This window comes from Eremothecium gossypii, chromosome IV (genome assembly GCF_000091025.4).
Source record: "Eremothecium gossypii ATCC 10895 chromosome IV, complete sequence".
In the NCBI taxonomy this organism is placed as follows: Eukaryota; Fungi; Ascomycota; class Saccharomycetes; order Saccharomycetales; family Saccharomycetaceae; genus Eremothecium; species Eremothecium gossypii.
The window spans coordinates 1918-24673 of NC_005785.6; the positions used below are offsets into that span (position 1 = coordinate 1918).

The following is a 22756-nucleotide window of genomic DNA, read 5'->3' on the forward strand; positions in this document are numbered from 1 at the left end:
GCGTCTGGATTTAGGAACCCCACTGCGTCAAAATCTGATAAGCTGCCTGTACGGAGCTCTCTGTGGAGACTACTCTCCATCTGGAGGCACAGTGCCCAGGATAGACGGCGCAGGCCTTGTCCGGGGTTGTCCCTCCATACACCGAAACCAAACAGTTATGGCAGACCGCCGTGTCATCGCGCTACCACGGCCCATGCCATCCCCCGTAAACGGTACTTTCAGTGACGGAAAATCTCATGATAGTAGTCTATTATATACCGGTTCAGGTATTAAATAGCAGACGTGCCACGCTGCCTCATGCCAAACCCGCACAACTAGTTTATCCGGAGTGCGCGCGCCGGAGTAATTGTCCGGATCGCCATGCTGGCTCCCTTCTCTGAGGTCTTGTGGTGGGGTGCCTGCGTACACGTCTGGGGGCTCCGGCCAAGCACCAACGAGAAAGACTTGGAGAGGCGGACCTGCAGCCATTCGTGCACCGGCACCATCGTGCGTTTCCTGGCGCAGCAGTCACCCCTCGTTCGCCATAAAAACTGCCGGCTGAATCCACTATTTACGCTAGCCCGCTGCCACGTAGTCGCTGAGATGCTGCGCGATACAGAGAGCAAGACCTCCATCGAAGGGCATAAGGTTGATGCAGTAAACGATACTGCTCTGAAACGATACCGGTACAGAACGGCCATATGCTGGCTATTCTGCTACGTCTGCCATGTTGCTTTCTGTAACTGCGTTTTGGCCAGAGCCGTGCAACTATTCAAAGAGGAAGATTCGGAGAAGCTCCTTGCTAACCTCAAAAATTATGCAATCCTCAATTGCTATTCTTTTGAGTTAATGGCACAGACCATAGCGCCGGCTGGGCGCCTGATGAATGGATGGAAGTTCACAGCTTTGGCACTATGTTCAATATACCTGATAATATTTGATCCAGAGTTACTATATGTTAGTGGTTGCTTATTAAACTTCTTTCCATCAGTTAAGTCTTGGTCTCTGGATGCTATTGCAAAATATTTTATTTGGGAGGCCTGTGTATTGTACTCGATTGTAGCTTGGGTTCCGGTAGCTGCAAACTTCATACTGATCTGCAAATATGTGCTGGCTGAAGAGAGAGCAATGGAGTTGTCTTTGGGAGCTTATTTCGATGAGCCCGACAATGATGCTATGTTAGAGAACGAGTCTTTTTCCCTGAAACGCGCTAGAGTGGTTCATAACCTAAAAATCATCAAGATGGCTGTTGCTGGCATCTTATTCATTCACTTACTTTTGCAAGTATTCTTGTTTATCATTGCATACCCGGCCTCGGTTCTAAGTGAAGTTTCTGGCAAGTCTGGACTGTACGCTTACGTACTTGTGGGACTGCTATTCGCTACTGTGGTAAGATTGCTTTCCATACTGTTCTGCATTTGTTACATTTTGGTTACATCAAACTGCATAAGATTCTTATCAAGCATGATACTCTTTGTATCCGTAGTACAAAGCGATTTTGTTATGGGAGTCTGTTGCAGCTTTATACTTTCCACCGTCAGCCTTGTGGGCTGACAAAATAATGCTATATACACTACATAAGATCGCGAGAAATACACATTGCTGCTCGGGCACGCTGAACAGAGGAGCTTTAACAAAGTAGAAACACATGCTACCTCGTATCCTTACAACTAGTAAAAAATCGCTTCGAGAGTTGGGAAGTGAGTAGTTTAAGTACCTGCCTGCCTGCTGGTTAAGTTTGGATGTCTAAGCGCTGAGAACCCATGCTTTGCAGTGCGATCTCATCTGTATTTGGGGACCGCCTACAGAAGCAGAGTGCTGTTTTCCCAGAGATATTCGCACATCCACTCCTAAAATTCATTCCAACGCAGATTGACTTCCGGGACCTATGAGTGGATCGCCCTAGTTTTGACCTACGGCACAAAACTACCAGATTAGGATAGTATCATAGAAGGAAACACTATTCCGAAGTGCAGCAATTAGGGGTTGCATGTCTAAAAATTCATTTAAGGAAACCCTCCTCCTTTGAAGCCGCCGATAGCTGCCGGTTTCCTCCGCTCGTAATAAATGATCCATCTCTATTCCTACCCCAGCAATATCGGTACACCCATACACTATGGGACACTGGACCTGAAAACTGCGTAGTAGAGTTGTAATATGTATGTCTTCTAGTCCAGTCATCAATGCAAGGTAGTGCTGTGATTATAGTACCCGTTTTCCATTTTCGTACGGGTATCTAGCAAAGTAACTAACTTCACTTCGGCGTTCTTCAGAGATACAGCTGAAGAAACGGGCATTATTTAATAGATATTTTCATTAAGGCATCCATATCGATACAGAAACAGGAGCTGTACCCAATATATGTGCAAATTTAACGTTTAATTAAGGACATCCAAAAATAAATATGAAGCCATATCAAATTACAGCATTGACACGAGGCAGGAACAGTGTGTAAGAGGACACGCTTATGCTACCCAGGAATTTGGCCAAGTTCTGGTCCAAAGTATCCTCTCTCTGTTTCAGTCACATTGAGAAGCGGTACCCGAGCGTAATCAAGACCCGCATATGAAACCGTATTCCCCCACCATGATATTTCGACACCCTTCCATTGAACGGTGAAGAACATCACGATAGCAGAAAACACTAAACCACAGGAGATACCAGCAGCAACGACATAGTTATATCTTTCCCATACGCGAAGGTGGTATCTTTTCATGTAACACATAGAAATGAAGCCCACATAGAGACCAGAGGTAGTATACTGCAAATTGTAGGGAGGACCAAAAGAAAGCATTCCAATGATAAATATTACCGGACTAAACCGGTCAGGGTAGGGTATCTTTTTGTACATGATACTGAGCTTTTTCCATAGTCCGAAGAACAATCCTACGCACGCCCCAATTAACCAGCACCATTTCATGATAGGATAGACATGTTCAAAAATTCTCTTTGGCCCAATAGCACCCCACATAACAGAAGCATTGAAGTATGTTCTAATTCCCGGACACGTAAACTTGAACCGCTGCTTAGGATCGCAATAGTTCTCAATATTATGAAGTTGCCAATTGATAACGCCAAGATTCACAAAGATCTGTATCAGAACCATTAAAAGCTGTCCCCGAAATAGTGGAACGGGTGGTATCTTTGCGTAATGTGCCAACTTCATATTGCCAAGATAGTTATCAGCTTGGCCATCAATATTATACCCAAAGGCCTTGATAAACATTAGAGCATAGGGATTTCCCGGTAGTGCCAGGCCACTTATCATCTGCAGCAACAGGTTCAGTCCTATAGTAACACCGCGCGTCGCTTGTAGTAACGTGATTGGAAGTAACAGAACAAAATTTAAAGCTACTGCTAGAAATAATCCCCACACAGGTGTATTTGTTTTGAATACTTTCACCACAATGATTCCAATTACAATTGAAACTATGAATATAGTCATGTACCACCATTCAGGTACCTCTTTGTATTTCCTCATCATCCGACTGTGTGAATCGTGGAAATCGTCTAGCACGTGCTTATCATTACTGAACACTGCACGCCATGAGCTCGGCTTTCTCAGCGACCATAAATCTAGGATCCAAGTTTTATACACCCGTCCATAAAATGCCCCCTGCTGCAGAATGGATGTCACTACAAGAGCGGTGTAAACGCACATAAAACACCCATATGCCACAATGTTACCTGCAGTATAGTATGGAAATCCATATTTCTGGAACTTCTGCTCGTCGAGCTTTCGATCTTCAGTCAGTATTTCTTCTACCCGGTACGATGTTGCTCTGTTATTATATAAGCTTTGCGTGAATATTGGAAGAAACTGGCATTCTCTGTAATTCATATAATAGACGCCAAGAGTGACTAGTGCTGCAAGTAGGCCTCCCAAATACGTAGTCAGTGTTACTCTGAACGGGAGGTAAAGGCTGCTCGTTCCAATGTTCGTCCAATCGAAAGTCGAAATTGGGTTCAGTCCCACGCCATTAATCCCACCGGTGACAGTTGCAAGACTGAAGTTATCTGGCTTTATCCAAGTCATCCAGTTAAAGGTACTCAAGGCTTCGAAAAGGTATGTCGGAAACCAATTGTATACAAATATGGCCGTCGCAGTAATGTAAAACATTTTTTTTCTACCAATACCATTCGAGTGGTCGGAGCTTAGTAGTGCCTTGTTTAGGGCTATAGTAGTCATACTGGATGGCCAAAGGGCAATTGATGGATACACGACATATCTTCTCATGATTCCAGCTAATCCAAACCCCAAGAACTGAAGTGAAAATGATAGTAGAAATTGATATGCATATGACATAGGGCTTTTGTAGTGAATTTGCTGTGTTACAATATTATATTCAGAGTAGAATGCGCCATTGGTGATACTGTACAGCAGTGTCACAAACATCTGCTCCTTCTCACTCCACTGAGACTCAATGTTGAGCGCAATTCTGCGACCAAAGACTTTGAAACCCCAGCATGGCATCACGCGCACCCACAAAACTGCACATGGATATACCAGCATTTGCACGGCAAATACTCCAAGACTGATTGCTGGCTGCCTCTGCGCAAAAAACATGTTGAAACCACTACCGATAACCACCCAAAGAGTCGCCAAGAAATAAGCACGGAAAGTCTCTACTGGAATGGTCGGATCATCCACAGGGCTTGCGACCGCCCTCACTTCCACGTATGGCGAATAATAATGAAAGATAGCTGCAACAACTTTAAGTTCAAACACCTGCTGCGGATTTTTGGGGTCAAAATCTCTCTTAGAGAAACGAACTAGATCATTCCAATCCTCAGTACTTAAATTTGGGTCCTGATCGTGCTCCTTGATATGTACATCAATAATTTCACAGCACTTTTCGACATCCAAGTCCGCAAGCTTGGACTCTAGGTATCTTACTGATTCAGGGATATGCTCGAGATCTGTAGCGTGTTCATAGCCCATTCGAGTAGTGATATATATCAATTGATCCTCAGTCAGGACCTCTTTGGTCTCTTGTGCGTCTGCAGAAACATTGTATTTGTACTTTTTATCGTCTTGACTAGGTAAACTTGGTGATAGCGAGCTGCTATCCTTGTCTTCATTGAAGTACGGAGGAGACCCTTTAAATTCTCCCGACAACTTCTCCATGCTTACCTTCTTCGAGCAAGGTTAAGCTCCATTGATAGCTACCTTGAAATTTATGTTTACTTAAAGCTGCATATATATATCCATTCATATCTCTCTCTATCCATATAAAAAGTTGTATAGTGCCAAGTAAAACCGTTGAAAGCCGTTACATGACTGTTAGCTTTTCTAAGCGAGCATGATAAGCGCTAATAATGGCTGCTGATAACTTTGGTCATTGCTAACTAACTGTGGCGGCAGCCAGTATTCGCTCTGAGTATGTAGACTGCAGCAGTCAATCTACAGCTCTTACACGGTTTTTTATCGGTGACTCAACTGATAAAAAAAACTAACTCGATAATCCTCTCGTAGGATTGGCTCTTCTTAGAAAAATTTAACAAAACGGCCGGTGGCTTCTTTAATATCTGACTTCTACGTATTAGGAAGTAGTCATCCGCGATAATGATTATGTAATGTAGCCGGGAATCGGAGTTAAAGAGTCCTGCCAAAAAATAGATAACAAATGGCGACGATAAAATCACTTCAAACAGTATTGAATTTTCCGTGCATCTTCATAAGAGTACCGAGATAAAGACTGCCCTATTGATTTGCACTATGATCTTTTTCCCCGGCGAAAATTAAGTGAACTTGCAACTCTGCTCACATAGTGTTGTAGCAATATATTACTTCCGTGAAACTTTAAACACGTTAGGATTCTTATGCATCTCTTTTGCATAAGAATCGTTCTTGAATGCTCGCGCCACTGCCGCTGAGAAGTTGTGGTTTCCAGGCCAATTTTGAGTAGTAAAGACACCACGCATAAGTGACTGTGTTTAGTGTCTTAATTACAGTTAATTTCACTGAATTAACTGTTCGAACTATGTTTTGGATCTTCTCCAGCTTCAATGAAACGCGGTAAGGAGCCCCAATGTAAACCAAATATGTTTGTATTCCATCTTTAGGCACGCGCTACAAGGAACTTAGTTGTTCCACATGACTTTTTGGATGTCCAAGTTGCAAGTATACACGTTAAAAATTCTGCAATCATGGAGAGAAGACAACAAGGGCTCCACAGAAATGATCGCAGAAACTTAAATGTAAGGGTGCGTAGCTGACTTTTTACGAAAGCCACAGTAAGAGTCTCCTATAATGCCTGCTGCAGAGACATTTCTTAGGGTCTACGTATAGGCAAAAATTTTTGCTCGTACAACGGCGAAACTTGCCAGTCAATGCTTTCTATCTTAAAATACTTTAGTATTGTCGCTGGTTTAATTCCATAAATTCGTTTCATAGCTAATCGTAATTTTTTAAGACCCATGCGGCGCAATGTTCAGTGTTTGTTATCAGCGCCGAGCAGGTTTATTATTGTTAATTGATAATGGCCTGTAGCCCTTTCACTAATGACTATCACGTGATATTTCCGTGTACACCCATACACCTGAACAATTGCGTTACGATACAGTTTCATTGCAGGTCGCAGATACAATCCCGCAGACAACCTCCCTAAATTACTCAGTGAAATCGTCCATATGGATGATGTGCAAAGTTATACGGAATATATCCAACATGACCTGCAGATTGCTAAGGAATACCGATTAGGAAATACTTTCAGTATATTCTGAGAGATGGTACATCTGTTATAAACAGCTTTTTTTTCCATTGGTATACTGTCATAAGTTTACGATCCCTAATTTTTTTAATTCCGGTCTCTACTTTGCTAGACCACCACCGCTGCTGATTGGTTCACTTTAGAATATACCATATATTTTCCGTCGTAGTACGGTAGTTGTTTTACTATATAGGTAAAGCCTTCTCCTCATTACCACCCATACCCACCGATAATAGTTGTGGGGCGCTTTGTCGACATTCATATTGTACTTTTGATTACTATGCAAACATTATTGTAGTATGTTGTTTATTAAAAGGCTCATTGGGTCCTGTGGTTCCCTTCTCTAAGGCTATAGGAGCCTCGGAGAATTTTCTAGTTACGTAAAGATGCCGTTTCACTTAGCCTCAGAGTGCAAGTATAAAATTATTTTTTTTAACTTAATTTTTATTTAGGTCCAGCTTGCATGTCTATCTTAAAGGTTTGCTAGAAAGTCTGGAATCGCCGCGCCAACGTTTGTCTTGGACTGGGCGCGGATGCTGATCGCGATATCCGAAGGGTCCATTGGACGGACAGAGAGTTCGTAGCTATCGCCGACAGAAATAGGTACAAATGCAGAGTTACCAGCGTACTTCAAGTAGCCCTCTGCAACAGAGAACCCGGTCGAGGCATCCTGCTCGGACCCCTCAATAATTGGGCCACTAGCCGTCACAACAGCGTACTTACCGTCCGAGAGTCTCAACTTTCCATTGTCCGTGATCACAGCAGACAAAGCCTCACCCTTGCCGCCAAGCTTCAAAGCACCGTTGTCGGCGTGAACGGAGGAGAAGTGGAACTTGGATCCAGATCTCAAGCCTAGAAAGTTAAACTCTTCAGAGTCAGCAAGAGCGACATTCGCAAGAGCGGCGGCGCCTAGGAGCATGCTGGAAATAAACTTCATTCTGTCTTGTTGCGTGGTGCTGGAATTGCTGTACAATGCTTGCTGATGACGGAGCACACGATACAAAAGTATAGGACCGGCTGTCGCTTATATACAGGTTGCGCCGCTGCGGCTTCAAACCCGCGCAGTGCCAGAAAGCTATTTCTGGCGGATCAAAATACCCAATTTTAGCAGCCCGCGGTTATATGCAGCACCGATCGCTGCGCCCCTCCTTTTGCCGCGCTGTTATGCTGTTCTGCGCACTTTATACGGATATACGTCATTGTTCTGCGCTGACGTAATTGAGGAGAGGGCTTGGCCCCTACTTTGTTCACCGTGACAAGTCACGTGCCCATCGTGCCAAGCCGCGCTGTAAGCCTCGCTTGCGCAGCAACCCAGCATATGTATAGCGACAAGTATTCACCAAGGGCAATGATTGACTACAAAGAATACGTAGCAGGCCGGTACGCTTTGTTGCTGGAGATTGCAAGTGACATCCACTCACATGCTAGAAAGTCAATAACTACAATCTAGGAACCATCATTTATGAATCTTCCCAACTCCTCTAAGGCATATGGCGCATAACTTACGTGCAAACCTACTATAACAATCACCGTGGCGAGTGTTATCTGGCATTGCCGCGGAAGTGGCGCGGGTATTTCGTACTGTACGGGTTTTGGGATACTCGCGGATACAGCTCTGACCCTGGGCAGCCAGTTCACGTGGCCAACCTGCTCGTACGTATGGCGCGCCTTTTATACACACTCATATAAGAGAGTTTGGCCGAGTGGTTAAGGCGTCAGATTTAGGTTGTAAACCCTCTGATATCTACGGATGCGCGGGTTCAAATCCCGTAGCTCTCATTATTTATTTTTTTTAAATATCAGTCATAATAAAGCATAGTGTATGTTCTTAGTTAGCATTGGCATATAGCGCTGGATCAATGTATCCATTATACCCAGCTTTCGCAGCGACATAATATATTGACTTGATTTTAAAGCGGTAGAACTTTACGGGGCTAGGGCCGCTAGGTATCCAAGGTTTAGCATCAGGATGCACGTCTGCAAAGCACTTCTGCAAGGCTGGAATGGGCTGGAGTACTTCGAGCTCACCCGCGAAGTTTGCACGAGGTGCTTTCATGGGGTCTTCAATCGATATAGACGCAACTGAGAAAGACACGTTGTTATTGTTTTTAGCGTTTACTTGTTGTAGTGTCGTGTCGACCATCAAAAAAATGGGCTGGCCGTCATGCTCTACTCCCTCACATCTGTCGGGAGAAATATAGTACATTCTAATACCATATGGAGTACCGTTTTGATTGATTGTTGTCAACTGGAAAGAACTTTCGTCTTTAATTAATTTCCTGAGTTGCACTGCTGCTTGTTGTTCCTCCTGCGACGCTTGCGCGAAAGCCGAAGTAACTAGTGCCAAAAAACATGTAACTAATGAAAAAATCGACTTCATTGTTGCTATTGAGTGCCAATAGGCAGAACTCATTCATATGTGATGAAGGCGTTATATAGTCATTGTATGGCTTGAAGGAATTATTATACGTATCAGGGCGGTTACATTATCTTCGACACAAATTGTTTCATATGGAAGGATAATCACCAGAATATTTTAGAAGTAAATTGTACTATGCAAGCTGTGTATTTCCATGCTGGTAGATTAAGCGGCAGAACCTGCCTAGAAACTGAATGATAGGATATTCGATTAAATAAGCTCGAATTGTACTAAAAGATTTTCAGATTGAGGAAGATGAGAACCTCTGGCATGGTTGCCTGAGTCTAGTGGATGCAATTGAAGGTTGCAGGGATTATTGCGGCAAGTATTAATGGAGTTATAGCAGATTTAGCCCCTTAACATTCATGAAAATCAGGTAAAGTCATGTCAGGGAGTCAGCCTAATCATAGCCGCGTGGATATCGGAGGTATGATTTACTTCACCTCCAAAAAAGTCGATATACAGCACTAATAGATAAGTTGCGACTTACTACGTAGTAATGCGAATGTAATTCCTATTTGTCTATATAAAATGTACATATTTGCCGCCAGGTGATTACGACTTCCAGTTGATTACCACACCCCGTATTAGTTACGTAACGGCAGGTTTAATTGTTTCTGAATTTATAAAGCGGTTTAACAGTCCTATGCTAATATTTCACTAAAATATCAGAAAAAGGATTTACGATTCATTTATCAGGTAAAATAATGCTACGTGCTCCTCAGTAATGTTGGAATTTTGTACAAGGAACTGATAGGATTTATTAACTCATTTCAATGCACTCTATAATTTTAATAAATAAATTATACGGCAACCATAAAGTGAATACGCAAGAAATGACCCATTAAGGATTATGTGGAAATTTCTACAGCTCTTTCTTTGCAAAATACAAACATCTGTAACTGTTTTCTCGGATTAAGAAAATTTCAGATATCATGCACCTTATTCAGAAATATGTTGCTGAATGCAGAACTCATATAGAAATACAATACAATAAGTGCCTCATTCAGTAATTTGATCAATTCTAAACCATTCAAATATGTTGCCCAAATCCCTAATAATCCCATATGTAGAAAGTAATTTGGAAAATTTTTGCGTATCTTTATCTTCAATGGTGGCTCATTAGCTCCTTGCGCATGTTTTTTTTTTTTTTTCATTTTGAAAAACTTTTTACCATAATAGTTATACGTATGTCTTTATAGATAATAGCTTAAGAGAAGAAACCTCTAAAGTGTTTAAGCCGGCACTGCCGCAGCGTAGAGGCTTGGTGAGACTGCACCGTGGTATCCATTGGTTGCTGCGCCCGGAACATTGAAAATACCTGATATTTTAAGCTTATAGAAGCGAGTAGGTAACTTGGGGTTAAAACCGGGGATCAACGCCTGTGAATCTGGATGAACACTTAGGAAGCATTTTTTTAGCTCATCGGTTGGTTGCTGCTCTTCAAAAGACCCATAGAACGTACTGCGCACACCGTTCATCTTGTACTGAATTGAGTTATCATTTATGGAAAAGGATGCCGGCCCGTTGTTTCTAATGGAATGACTTTGGGGTGACTTGTCTACTACAATCAAAATAGGCTCACCCGTTTTCTCCATTCCTTCACACCTGTCAGTAGATACATGGTAGTGCACAAGGCTGAAAGGCCTACCATCAGTGGCGGTGATTGTGTTCAGAAAAGAAGTCTTCTCTTTGGACATTAAAGATCTTAATTCTGCTGCTGCCTCTTTCTCACTCTGTGCAGTCAACGCAACCGAAGCGAACGAAATGAATGCAGTTACGAGGTATAGAAAGTTTGTCATAGTAGTGTTGTATCTTTCTTTGATTGAGAAACATAGCTGGATGGATACCCATGAATGAGCGATAATATATATAACAAGAGTGGTGTAGCATGGCATGAGCCTGCTTGCGGATGGATAAAGGAGGAGTCTTCAGGATAGGAATAATTTCCCAAGAATCTATTCATGAATGGTATCCACAATAGGTCTTTAATGTGAGTTACGTAGAGTCTCTTATGAGATTTTTACAGAAATTTGATTTTAAAAATGGTCATTTAGCATGTTTAGTCTATGTCGCCAGGGGAATGGTGTTTAAAAATTTTCTCATTTGTTGTGAATTCAAGATATGCTATGATACACAAATAAACGATATACGGACTCTACCACATGCAAATTATAGACTAAAAAGATACGGTTGATAAAAGCATTTTTAAGGAGCAAGATTAACCGTCCAGTTGCGTAATATTATACTTAATTTGGTTTATAGAGGTGTTTTTACTCGTCTTCATGATGTTTATCGGTATTGGATAAACATGATGGCACCACTCTCTATCATATCGCTCGCAGAATAGCCGATATAATCTTTTCAGTAGCGAAAAAATATTTTGCGTTATCTTAAATAAATTTAAGCTTAGTTAACATTTTTTTTATTTAGAGAACTGTCTACTGTGATCTCATGGAGGATTGATTATATAACTATTTCTTGCTGAGAGGAAGTTATGGCTATAATCGCCGTGTACACATGTATTTCCAAGACGCTCACTTTTTCTTCATAGAGGGTGCTCCATATAACTGATAGAGCTTAAGCGGGTCTTTGAAACCAAAGATAAACTTCTTAAAGTTTATTCCATATTACTCGTAAAATGGAACTCTAAAGTTTTACAGCCTCAAGGGTGAGGCAGTGACGACTTTTTTCATCCATTCCGGCACCTTGAGAATATTTGATGTTAAGTGCTCTGTTGTTAGTAGATAGCTTTCATGGCTATCTCGAATGTTTGACTCTGTATTGGCTCCGCCTGAGTCAAGCTTTTGAAGCTAAGAAAGGACCAACTTGTAAAACTTCAGACAAATTTTATCTAGGAACATGGCCTGATTCAGCTCGAGGTATCCTCTTTCAACTCAAATCACATTAATGCACTAAAACTGAGTGTAAGCAAGACCTGCAAATAATAAAATTTGGGCACATTTTCATTAAATTTCTCCCATATAAGATAGTATCTTCTCATGTAAAGCATATTAATGAAACCCACACAAAGACCAGAAGTATTATACTGAAAAGTATAGGAAGAAACAGCAATAATCATCCCATTATTAAATAATTCTACTAAACCGGTCAGGATAAGGTATATTTCAGACATGAGACTGAGCTTTTTCCATAGTCCGAAGAACAATCCTTCACACGCCACAATTAACCAGCACCATTTCATTATAGGATAGAAATGTTCAGAAATTCTCTTTGGATCAATAGAATCTCACATGAAAGAAGTATTGACGTATTTTCTGATTCCTGGGCATGTAAACTTAAACCGCTGTTAAGGATCGCAATAGTTCTCAATATTATGAAGTTGCCAATTAATAACGCCAAGATTCACAAAGATCTGTATAAGAATCATTAAAAGCTGACCCCGAAATATTGGAACGGGTGGTATCTTTGCGTAATGTGCCAACTTAATATCGCCAAGATAGTTATCAGTTTGGATATCAATATTATACGCGAATGACTTGATAAAAGTTAGCGCATAATGATTTCTCGGCACTTTTCAAACCACTTATTACCTGCAACAGCAGCATTGTTGCTATAGTAATACTATCTGTGACTTGTAGCAACGCGACGGAAAGTGATAGATCGGAGTTCTAATCTATGGAAAACCATATTGCTCAGATCAATTCGACTTCCAAGGCTATACTACCAGAGATATTGCAAAGGTTGTGAAGAACGGTCCCTACAGTCACTCCTGCTGCCATTGGTTCTTAAGAGATACCATATCTTAAATACCCCTTGTCGGGCAATGATGAGGATTAGCAACATTCATTGATAGTTGGTATCCTTTTCTTAGTACGAATGCGGTGTGCAGGTGTAATGGTTTACAGGCGGAACAATGGAGGATATGCAGTTTCTGGACAAGGATAATCAAGGAATGAAACCATTAGGAGTGTGTCCAATAGGCTATTTTACTCTATACGCATGAAGATTCACAATTGCGCGATCAGGCGTAAGGGCAGGATATGAACTATGGAGACGTCTATTTTAAACTCAATGGCATATAAACACCGCATATTTCTTGTGGTTATGATAACTTCAATTATCGAATCAGTCGCAGCGTAGAGGGTTGGTGAGAGTTTACCACGATATCCAGTTGTTGCTGCGCCCGCAGCACCAAATATAACTGAGAATTTAAGTTTCTCGAAGAGAGTATGCAACGGGGGCTTGTCCACTACGATTAAAAGAGCACCAGCTTTCTCATGCCTTCAACTATGTCAATATAAATATATTGCAAAAGGCTTAAGCTCTGTATTGAGCCCCGGAAATGTTTCTAGCAATGTAGCTCTCTCATCTTCACATTAGGCTGCGAATGTGCTGACCAACTGCAAAAACCCAGTCATATCGTAGATAGTGATGATAGTCAGCGCGATATTTAACCGCGGGTGCAAAAAATTGATTTCGCCCAGGATCGAACTGGGGACGTTCTGCGTGTTAAGCAGATGCCATAACCGACTAGACCACGAAACCAACCTTGAAGAACGCACGCCGCGAAACCGACCAACACAACCGGTGCAAACCACGTGCCTGACGACTCTTTAGGCGTGTGCTAGGGGGGCGCCCACTCGTACTTATTTTATAAACCTTGGATCCAGGTGCGTCCATATACAGGGCGATCCGCGCCATCTGCAGCAGCCAGGAACGCAATCTTGGTACCTACTTGCGTTTGCGGATAGCATCAAGGTAGCTCATAGCCATCATTTACTGTGCCATACGGTACGCACTAGGCCCGGTAAGCGCAGCGACATTGGGACAATTATGCACGTTCTACGCCATACATCCTTGTGTAAAAACAGTCAATGTTTCTTTAATATATACCTATCCATGCTATTCCATACTAAAACAACCAAAGCGACGCAGATTACTTGGCGCTGCCACGCCCGACCTGGATCTTGCGGACTGCCTGGTTCTCGCGAGGCTCCAGCTTTGGCACGCGCAACGTGAGCACCCCATGCTCGTAGTTCGCAGTGATGTGCTCTGCGTCCACGCCAGGCTTGTCCGGCAAGCCGACCACACGTCGGAAGCTGCCAGTGGCACGCTCACGCACGCGCCAGCCGTCCTTGTTCTCCTCGGTCTCCTTTGTCGGCACCTCGCCCGATATAACTAGCTCTCCGCGGTCGCTGTGAAACTCGATGCTGATCTTGTCCTGGTCCACGATGCCCGGCACACTGACGTGCACCTCGTAGTCCTTTTCCTGTTCCAAGACATCCACGGGCGGAATGATCCTGGCATTCGTGAGCCAGTCCGTGGTGTCCTTCTTGCCGTGCTTGGTCACCGCAGAGGAGCTGTGCCCGCGACCAAGTAGCCTGTTGTAGTTGGCGACCTCGTTGTTGATGGCGTCGAAGAAGTCAAAAAATGGCGAGTTAAAAGACATTTTGCTCTCTGGTATAGTTCTCTTATCTGGTATCCTCTGGTTGGCGATCTCACAAAGACGGATGCCTCTCTTGTGATGGGCTGTGCGTATTTATACGGCTGGACGCTCCCCCCACTGCGCGGGACAAGAGCGCTGACGCTGACGCTAGAACGTTACAGATTTTTCTGGCACCAGGGAGCATCACGTGATCTGCACTTCCAACGTGGCAGGGCGCACCCGGCCGCCAGACCAATTCTTTTGCGGCGTCAGCATCTCTCTTCGGCGGAGACTGTGGCTGGCATACGATCCGCGCGCGGATGGTGTTTGTTGGGCTGGCGCACGCGGCGGCGTTCTTCGCACAATGGGATACGATCCGACGGCTACTGGAGCTTTAATAGCAGCTTGTGAGGACTGTAAAGTCAGACTCACGCGCAATGTCTATTGTGCTCCAAGCAGTGTCACGTCTGAATAAGCTTGGACGGACTGCTTGTACCGGAATGAGACTTGTAACTCCGCCGTGTTCTGCGGCCCGTTCCTGCACTAAGGTACCGCTATTACCGTATTCGGTCTTGTTTTCGTTTTGCTAGCCTTACCGGTTACCGATAGGTCTTCCATTGGGGTATGCGGCGCTACATAGGAAAGCCCAAGTCGCCGCCTAGCCTTCTTGTTCTTCGCATCTGCCCTCGGCTCCATTCTATGCGGTAAATCAGGCGAATGTCCTGTAGAAGTAGCATTTATGCTACTAGTCCGTCCAACGTGCATATCACAGCAGGAGCTGTTACCGCATGCCGTGGGTTCCACCGCATCGATGCGACCCGGCCTACAGTCCGCACTCTGCAGCGCCCGTGAGCGCCCGTGCTTCGTGGGGTGGGGGTGCACCGCGCTTCGGTAAGCCACCGTTGAAGCTGCTACCGCCGTACATACGGGCTGGGCTCGGCGGCAGGCAAGTGGGCTCGGTTAGCGCAGACCTCCGTACACCGCGGGAGCGGGAGCTGGCGCAGGGGCGGCACGGGACGTCTGTGCATCCCGAAACACCGGCGGCAGCCACCCACACACCAAAGCCAGCGCCGCGAAGCGGACGCTGCATCCGTAAACCACGTAAGGGCGCGGGCCCGCGCTAAATGGCGGGCAGGGGACTAACGGGAGCAGGGCGCGCGCGCTGGAGGCGCTTGCGGAGTGCGAGCGGGAGCGGGAGCGGGAGGAGCGGGCGCTGGAGGTGGAGCGGCAGCGGCGGCTGGGGCCGGTGTACGCGCGGCGCAGCAAGGCGATCGAGGGGATCGCGGGGTTCTGGGGGATCGTGCTGACGCAGCACGGGGAGTTCGCGAACTACGTGCGGGCGGCGGACTGGCGGTACGTGGAGGCGATCCGGCGGGTGGAGGTGGAGTGGGCGGGGGCCGGGGCGTGGGACTTTGCGATCACGGTGGAGTTCGGGGAGGTGGAGGGCAGGCTGCGGGCGCAGAGCGTGAGGAAGCAGTTCACGGTGGGGGAGGACGGGGAAGTGCGGAGCGCGGCGGTGGAGATGGAGTGGCCGAAGCGCTACGACGGGACGTTCTTTGCGTGGTTCCGGTGGACAGGCGAGCGGCCGGGCGAGGAGTTTGCCAACGGCGACGAGCTGGCCAGGCTGTTCAGCGAGGAGCTGTTCCCGTACTGTGTGAGGTACTATGCGGAGGCGCAGAGGGACGTGGAGGAGGAGGAGGAGGAGGAGGAGGAGGAGGAGGATATGTATTGAGTTACACAAAGTACATAGCGCCTAGAACCCGTGGATCTTGATGTTCTTCTTGGGGATCGCCAGCTGCGTGATCAGGAACTCGCAGACCTTGGCTCTCTGGTCGCCCTGCAACTGGATGATCTCGCCCATCTCGTCGTCCTTGACCATGTTGCCGTTGCAGCCAAAGTCCTTCCGCAAGACCTTCAAGATGCGCTTGAGGTCGTACTCCTCGGGGATGCCCTGCACGGTGGTCAACGTTTTTCTGCCGTTTCTCTGCTGGATACGGATGTGGATGTAGTTGGAGGAGGAGGCTTCGTCGTCGCCGGTGTCAGCAAAGGGGTCGAACGACTTGAGGTTTTCGATAGACATGGTGGCGGTGGGGTGTGAGGTAGAAGGTAAGCAGAGAAAATTTTCAGCTGTCCTTTTAAAAGCGCGCACCTCGCGTCTTGGAACGCATTCGCTTATTTGTGAACCATATTCTTATCTGTATAGGTGTTAACCCGCATTTCTCTGCAATTGCCCGTCTTTCTTTGGCGTTGGGACAACGCTTCCTTTCAAACACACTTTCCAGGAACTCCTTTGTTTCCTTGGGTAACACTGTTCTTCTTCGCTGTTTATCTCCTGTTAGTAAGGCAGAGGCTGGGATTACAATGAGACTCGTCACACATACTTCACCTAGCAGAACACTGCAAATCGCCTGGATTGCTTGAGCTGTTTCTTCAATACTTGACATTTGAGTTGTGGGGAGCGAGGAAAGATTGGTTCGATTCAGTTCGTCTCACTTAAAAAAAAAAAAGAAAAAGGAGCGTGCTGCTTTCTTCCTACCACAACCAACCATGACCAGAACTATTAACCTACAGTTACCCAAGAGAACTTCTACCTACTCGTCCAACTTTCTTAAGCCTGCTGGCTGTCCAAAGTATGAGTTTGTAGAAGGTTCAAAGAAGCCAAGCAGACCAAGAAACAAGTTTATCATCATGAGGACAATTTTCCATAACTCCTCATCCAAGATCGTCAGTGCCATATGGAAGCATTCACCCGACCAGTTTCAAAAATACTTCCAACTTCTCGCCGAGTTCGAGCAAAACTGGCACAAGCACAACCACTCCCCTGCTGCTGCCCTCACCGACGCCGAAGCATTCCGCGTCATCGCACGCTCCCTGCACCCCCAGCCCCGCGTGATAAAAAGGCGGCAGCAGAAAAAAAAAGTGAAAATGTTATGTGGTCGTTTTTCAAGGATTGAAGATGTTTTTAGTTCCCTGTAAAGTTCGTTACTCCGGCCCCACCGCCGAATTCCAATCCCTCAACCATATCAGAGGCAGGAAGATTGTTGGTAAAGATATTTTATCCAAATTCCCCGATTCCAACGCTTATTTGGCCCGCCCCGACAACGTGGCAACCCTCAACGCAATCCTCAATTGTGAACGTGACGGCAACGACCAACGGCTCCTTTCTGAGCTCCACAAGTTTCACGAGAATTTAGACCTAAATGATGCCATCCATGCGTCTACGTAATTTGCATCGTGCTGTGTCCGTGTCACTGGCCGCGTCAGTGTGACCCCGTCAGTGTCATCCGCGGCGCCAGTGTCATCCGCGGCGCCAGTGTCGCGCGCGCGTCAGTGCCCGTGCCGCTTGGCAACAGCTCACCGTTATACATGTACTATCCTAGTGCCACCATACGTGCTCTGTTCCACATACGCAACTCCTTGCTTTATGCGAGGCCCACCCGGCTACCCGTCACTTCCGCGCCAGGCGTCTGCGTCGCTGATGTTAGCACCGTACTAAGTGACATTAAAATAAAATTTCATATTATACGATTACCTCCTCCCTCTGACATAGCGATGACTATCTAATTGTATAGGTATGTTTATTTTATGACATGATGAGATAGAAACTATATTTACCCACCAGTGGTACCGATTGAGTGTTATGCTATCGGCTTTGCTTGGCAACATGGAACCGGGAAGGAGGAGTATATTGCTAGTGCCAAAGAGTGCGATAAAGAATGCCTGCTGAGATACAATATCCAGATTCAAGTCGGCTATAGTATTTGAAAGTCTATGTCCTGAATACTTTTGAGCTATTCCACTTGGGGCAATTCAATAAAAAACTTATTGAACGACCCGTGTTACATACTATGTTGTGGTGATGTGTAGTTCCGGTTCGGGAAAATCGTACGAAAACCCGCTCAAGTTCTCATATTAACATATCTGATATTAGAGGAAGTTTTATTGCGTTGATGGTTAAATATTTATGCTCAAGAGTGTGCCTTAAATAGTTGCCTATTATTTATGACGTAAGTTACTGCGCAATAGACATATCCTGAATATATCGCTGGATTAGCGGAATGCAATTTAACTGCATCCTTTGTGTACCCCATAAAAGTTTGACCGGGGTCATGCATATATTCGGCTGAAATCCAATTATGCAATTCTAGATCTCGGAGATTTACTATTCGCGAGTAGGAATTTTTCACGGAGATTTGGCTTATTCTGGCATGTCCGTATGAAGAAATCTTATATTCCCCAGGCCAGGTTTAAAGCAACTATTAGAGGCAAATAGACAAACCTTTCTAACTAGTACTCAATCAGGCAAACCAGAGATGACTTACTATTCAACTGAAGCTAAGTTCGAGACTATAGATAGTTTCCTTCACGCTCGTGTTAGCACATTAGTTGAGCCACAAAGTTTAATTGAGTATGAAGGGCCTGGAAAGTCAAATCGAAAAAGACTAATACTCAGCCTTTATAGTGGAATAGCTAACATGAATCATATCTTACTTCCCATTTGAGCAACTTTAAGAGTAATAAAGGTCATGTTTTAAGCCGCAGCGTATTATCTGATTAGTAGTGGAGGGCTTTAACCTTGTTCTAATAGTGTAGTGGCTATCACGTTGCCTTCACACGGCAAAGGTCCTGAGTTCGATCCTCAGTTGGAACATTATTTTTCCTATAGGAAAATCTCGATACAGGCACGTATCCTTTGCCTGATCTGGTGACTAGGAAATGTCATGGAATCTGTAACGATGGTGTACAAAACACCTTTAAAATGTCCACACACAATATATAAAGGAGCATGGATGAAGATTACAGGCAGATGTCTGGCTCATTAGCTTAGAAGCACAGCTGGGACCCATTAGATATGAAGTTTTTGAATATTGGTCTTTTGTTAGCTGGTGCCACGGCTGCAATAGTTCCAGATGATGTGGACAAGGACACTGATTCAGCGGATTCCATAAGCTTACGCGAGTTGAAGCTTGGCCAATTAAATTTTTTACATACCACTGATACCCACGGATGGCTAGGATCTCATGTATCACAACCAGACTATGATGCGACTTGGGGTGACTATGTCTCCTTTGCCCAGCGGTTCAGAGAACGAGTGAAAGACAAGGACCTTATTTTGATCGACTCTGGTGACAAACGTACCGGTAATGGTCTCAGTGATCTCACTAGTCCGATGGGTTTGAAGTCAAGCGGTATCTTTAACCTTCAGAAACTTGACTTGTTAACTCTCGGTAATCATGAACTGTATACGGAAGATGTGGTTCGCTTGGAATACTATGGAACAGCAATGGAGCCTGAGCTAAGTGATAAATATGTCACAAGCAATGTGGAATTTATCACAGAAGATGGGGACGTGTATCCGTTCGGCAATAAATATAGGTACTTTGAAACGCCAAACCAGAATCTACGTGTATTGGCGTTCGCATTCATGTTCGATTTTCCGTGGGCTGCTAAAAATGTTAGGTTAACCCCTCTGGCCGAAGAGGTTAAAAAGGACTGGTTCACCCAAACTGTGGAAAAGTACCCCGCTGACAAGCTTGATATTATAGTTGTCTTCGGTCATTTACCAGTCACCCGTGGCGAAAACGAAGAGCTTCTGCAGTTACACAAACGACTAAGGGAATCTTACCCTGACACTATTATCCAGTACTTCGGAGGTCATACTCATGTCAGAGATTTCGTGGTTTTGGACGAAAAAGCGACTGCGTTACAAAGCGGCAGATATTCTGAAACAGTGGGATTCCTATCGATAGATGATGTTGCTAAAGAAAAGCCAGAGTTTTTCAGATCCTATATGGACTTTAACCTGAGATCCTTTATGCACCATTCTGGGTATAAGAACATCGAAGAGTTCCGTACAAAGGACGGAGAATATGTGAACGCACAAATTGAAGAGCTTCGTGAGAAACTCGGGTTAAATACTGTATTTGGATATGTTCCAGAGGATTATTATCTAGATGCAGAACCAATTGAATCTCCAAACAACATCTACAACTTCCTCACCAACAAGATCCTTCCAACGTTGCGCTCCGATGCATATGATGAAACTGTGTCTCGCTTCATCATGATAAACACTGGTTCCATGAGATATGACTTATATAGAGGTAACTTCACGGCCGATGTTGAATACATTGTGACACCGTATCAGAATGATTGGAAATACATAGAAGTACCAACAAAATTGGGAGGAATACTGGCCGCGTACATGAATAGTGGCAAGCCAATCTTCACATCGATTGCGAATGAACTACCTAGACTTTCTCGCAGAGATTCTAGATGCCCAGTAATTACTGATGCGAACCTATCCAGAGGCTACACTACTGCAGACGACGCCGGTTGCACAGGCGACGACACGCCTCACCAATCAACACCATCTTACCCTGTTCCAAATGTAGTACAATCTGTTGAGATTAACGAAGAAGCTGGAGAAGATGGTACTGCGCACCTAGTCTTTTATAGTTTTATGGAGAAAAGAATTGTGGTCGCACTAAACGAGTTAAACATTTTACAGAAAGTAACAACCAAAACCTATTCAGCAGCTGATGTTAAACTATATGGTGGACCCAACAGTAGGCAATTGCTGAGAAATTATTTCAAGTCTCTTTCCTATTAAGCTCAAAGGCTAGAAATGGGATGAATCCTGTTCTATGAATACTACATGACCCTTACATAAAATACAAATATAAGCAAACAGTCTACATAAGTGGTAAAATCCCCATGATGTAAGCATATTGTTGAGTTCGCAACCAAAGCAGGCTATTTCCCTCATACAAGCCTGGAGAGATATATCATTAATGACAAGTGCCCGGTAGATTAAGTTATAACCACTGTTTCATTTATTAAAAGGGTCCACAGTCGTAACCGATAATCGGAAGAGCAAAAGACTCAACGACTTTTATTGTCCTCAAATAGAGTCCAGCATTCTCGAATCCGTTATGTACTCTGGCGGAGATATTGGCCTACTACCAAAAAAAAGCGGATTATGGCTAGTCTGTGCTGTTCCTGAGGAAGACGGTAGGTAAGCAGCGACCATCTTCATATAGAATGTGTCAATTCTATAAATTGACAAATATTAAATTACCATCACCTTCAGGGTGGGTTCTAAACAAATGTACATAGAGGAAGTTTTATTTATTGTAGAACATTTACGAAACAAAGCTCGCACCAGATAGTAGCTTAACTTACAAACCTTGTTGAGCTCTTCTACGGTCACGCTCCTCAGCAATGGACAACTTAATACCCTTACCCCTTGGCAAGGAGATCCATGGTCTACCTTGCTCACCGATGACGAAAACGTTGTTCAATCTGGTGACGAAAGTGTTCTCCAAGGAGTCCTTGATGTGAACCAAGTCAAAGCCACCCTCGTGTCTCTCTCTGTGGGTGATGACACCAATACGGCCCAAGTTACGGCCACCGGTGACGTACACCAACTTACCAGTGTCGAACTTGATGAAGTCGGTAATCTTACCAGTAGCAAGGTCAACCTTGACGGTGTCGTTAACCTTGATGTTTGGGTCTGGGTATCTGATGGTTCTGCCGTCGTGAGTGACCACGTATGGGACACCCTTCTTACCTAGCTGAACGCGCTTAACCTTACCCAACTTGTAAGTAGCCTCCTCATCGGTGATACGGTGGACAGCAAATCTGCCCTTGACATCGTATACCAATCTGAAGTTCTCGTTGGTAGCCTCTAGAGTGATGACATCCATGAAACCAGCTGGGTAGGTAGTGTCAGTTCTGACCTTACCGTCAACCTTAACATGACGCTGCATTAGGATGGCCTTGACCTCGCGACCGTTCAAAGCATACTTTAATCTGTTTCTCAAGAAGACGATCAATGGCAAAGACTCGCGCAACTTGTGTGGACCAGCGGATGGTCTTGGAGCGTAACAGCCGGATAGCTTGTCCAACAACCAGTGGTGTGGAGCTGCCAATCTCTTCAGGTGCTTCTTTCTGCAAGATGTGTTAGTAATTATCCTTGAGTAGCAAGCAGGGGAGTGGTGCACACAATGAGGAAGTTGATGAGGTCCAAGTGCTGCGTAGACTCCATCTTGGTCTTAGTTCAACCGGTATATCTAGCGGTACCCAAGATACGGCCCATCGAAACTGCTGGCCCAGCTACCATATAATGCACACCTGTAAAGTACTGCCCACAGCTTTAATCCCACAAAAGTTAACATACGGTCCTCTAGCCATCTTTACTTATGGATAATTTCCGTACTCTGCTGTTACTAACATGAACAGACCTGTTCGGTGAAA

General features: G+C 44.7%; 13 protein-coding genes and 3 non-coding genes across 16 annotated transcripts, besides 1 other annotated feature; 7 read left to right on the forward strand and 9 right to left on the reverse strand.

Moving 5' to 3' along the window:
* Window positions 1-283: part of a telomere (Chromosome IV left subtelomeric sequence. Shares some sequence similarity with other subtelomeric regions.) that runs on past the window's edge.
* Window positions 284-360: 77 nt separating this feature from the next.
* On the forward strand, window positions 361-1533 carry AGOS_ADL400W (ADL400Wp; the record flags this gene model as incomplete). Its single annotated transcript, NM_209049.1, has 1 exon — window positions 361-1533. The coding sequence occupies one exon, from the start codon at window positions 361-363 to the stop codon at window positions 1531-1533; it is 1173 nt and encodes a 390-aa protein (NP_983696.1).
* Window positions 1534-2449: 916 nt separating this feature from the next.
* Window positions 2450-5107, reverse strand: AGOS_ADL399C (ADL399Cp; the record flags this gene model as incomplete). The annotated part of the gene is made up of 1 exon (NM_209050.1): window positions 2450-5107. One exon carries the CDS (start codon window positions 5105-5107, stop codon window positions 2450-2452), a length of 2658 nt encoding a protein of 885 aa, NP_983697.1.
* Window positions 5108-7164: 2057 nt separating this feature from the next.
* Window positions 7165-7629, reverse strand: AGOS_ADL398C (ADL398Cp; the record flags this gene model as incomplete). Its single annotated transcript, NM_209051.1, has 1 exon — window positions 7165-7629. One exon carries the CDS (start codon window positions 7627-7629, stop codon window positions 7165-7167), a length of 465 nt encoding a protein of 154 aa, NP_983698.1.
* Window positions 7630-8381: 752 nt separating this feature from the next.
* On the forward strand, window positions 8382-8471 carry AGOS_t0057. Its single transcript is given in 2 exon segments — window positions 8382-8418; window positions 8428-8471. It is a non-coding gene; the product is annotated as a tRNA-Leu (tRNA).
* A 49-nt stretch (window positions 8472-8520) lies between these two features.
* On the reverse strand, window positions 8521-9105 carry AGOS_ADL397CB (ADL397C-Bp; the record flags this gene model as incomplete). Its single annotated transcript, NM_001355316.1, has 1 exon — window positions 8521-9105. The coding sequence occupies one exon, from the start codon at window positions 9103-9105 to the stop codon at window positions 8521-8523; it is 585 nt and encodes a 194-aa protein (NP_001342250.1).
* Window positions 9106-10346: 1241 nt separating this feature from the next.
* Window positions 10347-11009, reverse strand: AGOS_ADL397CA (ADL397C-Ap; the record flags this gene model as incomplete). The annotated part of the gene is made up of 1 exon (NM_001355315.1): window positions 10347-11009. One exon carries the CDS (start codon window positions 11007-11009, stop codon window positions 10347-10349), a length of 663 nt encoding a protein of 220 aa, NP_001342251.1.
* Window positions 11010-13546: 2537 nt separating this feature from the next.
* On the reverse strand, window positions 13547-13620 carry AGOS_t0058. The gene has a single exon. It is a non-coding gene; the product is annotated as a tRNA-Val (tRNA).
* A 391-nt stretch (window positions 13621-14011) lies between these two features.
* Window positions 14012-14524, reverse strand: AGOS_ADL397C (Hsp20/alpha crystallin family protein; the record flags this gene model as incomplete). Its single annotated transcript, NM_209052.1, has 1 exon — window positions 14012-14524. The coding sequence occupies one exon, from the start codon at window positions 14522-14524 to the stop codon at window positions 14012-14014; it is 513 nt and encodes a 170-aa protein (NP_983699.1).
* A 675-nt stretch (window positions 14525-15199) lies between these two features.
* AGOS_ADL396W (ADL396Wp) lies at window positions 15200-16232 on the forward strand (the record flags this gene model as incomplete). Its single annotated transcript, NM_209053.1, has 2 exons — window positions 15200-15204; window positions 15653-16232. The coding sequence occupies 2 exons, from the start codon at window positions 15200-15202 to the stop codon at window positions 16230-16232; spliced, it is 585 nt and encodes a 194-aa protein (NP_983700.1).
* A 21-nt stretch (window positions 16233-16253) lies between these two features.
* Window positions 16254-16580, reverse strand: AGOS_ADL395C (ADL395Cp; the record flags this gene model as incomplete). Its single annotated transcript, NM_209054.1, has 1 exon — window positions 16254-16580. The coding sequence occupies one exon, from the start codon at window positions 16578-16580 to the stop codon at window positions 16254-16256; it is 327 nt and encodes a 108-aa protein (NP_983701.1).
* Window positions 16581-16635: 55 nt separating this feature from the next.
* On the reverse strand, window positions 16636-16944 carry AGOS_ADL394C (homeobox domain-containing protein; the record flags this gene model as incomplete). The annotated part of the gene is made up of 2 exons (NM_209055.3): window positions 16636-16821; window positions 16882-16944. 2 exons carry the CDS (start codon window positions 16942-16944, stop codon window positions 16636-16638), a joined length of 249 nt encoding a protein of 82 aa, NP_983702.3.
* A 103-nt stretch (window positions 16945-17047) lies between these two features.
* Window positions 17048-17476, forward strand: AGOS_ADL393W (ADL393Wp; the record flags this gene model as incomplete). Its single annotated transcript, NM_209056.1, has 1 exon — window positions 17048-17476. One exon carries the CDS (start codon window positions 17048-17050, stop codon window positions 17474-17476), a length of 429 nt encoding a protein of 142 aa, NP_983703.1.
* AGOS_ADL393WA (ADL393W-Ap) lies at window positions 17457-17726 on the forward strand (the record flags this gene model as incomplete). Its single annotated transcript, NM_001355314.1, has 1 exon — window positions 17457-17726. The coding sequence occupies one exon, from the start codon at window positions 17457-17459 to the stop codon at window positions 17724-17726; it is 270 nt and encodes an 89-aa protein (NP_001342252.1).
* A 1352-nt stretch (window positions 17727-19078) lies between these two features.
* AGOS_t0059 lies at window positions 19079-19151 on the forward strand. Its single transcript has one exon. It is a non-coding gene; the product is annotated as a tRNA-Val (tRNA).
* A 201-nt stretch (window positions 19152-19352) lies between these two features.
* On the forward strand, window positions 19353-21110 carry SMN1 (Smn1p; the record flags this gene model as incomplete). The annotated part of the gene is made up of 1 exon (NM_209057.1): window positions 19353-21110. The coding sequence occupies one exon, from the start codon at window positions 19353-19355 to the stop codon at window positions 21108-21110; it is 1758 nt and encodes a 585-aa protein (NP_983704.1).
* A 568-nt stretch (window positions 21111-21678) lies between these two features.
* On the reverse strand, window positions 21679-22693 carry RPS4B (40S ribosomal protein eS4; the record flags this gene model as incomplete). The annotated part of the gene is made up of 2 exons (NM_209058.1): window positions 21679-22450; window positions 22680-22693. The coding sequence occupies 2 exons, from the start codon at window positions 22691-22693 to the stop codon at window positions 21679-21681; spliced, it is 786 nt and encodes a 261-aa protein (NP_983705.1).
* Between the last annotated feature and the right edge of the window lie 63 nt (window positions 22694-22756).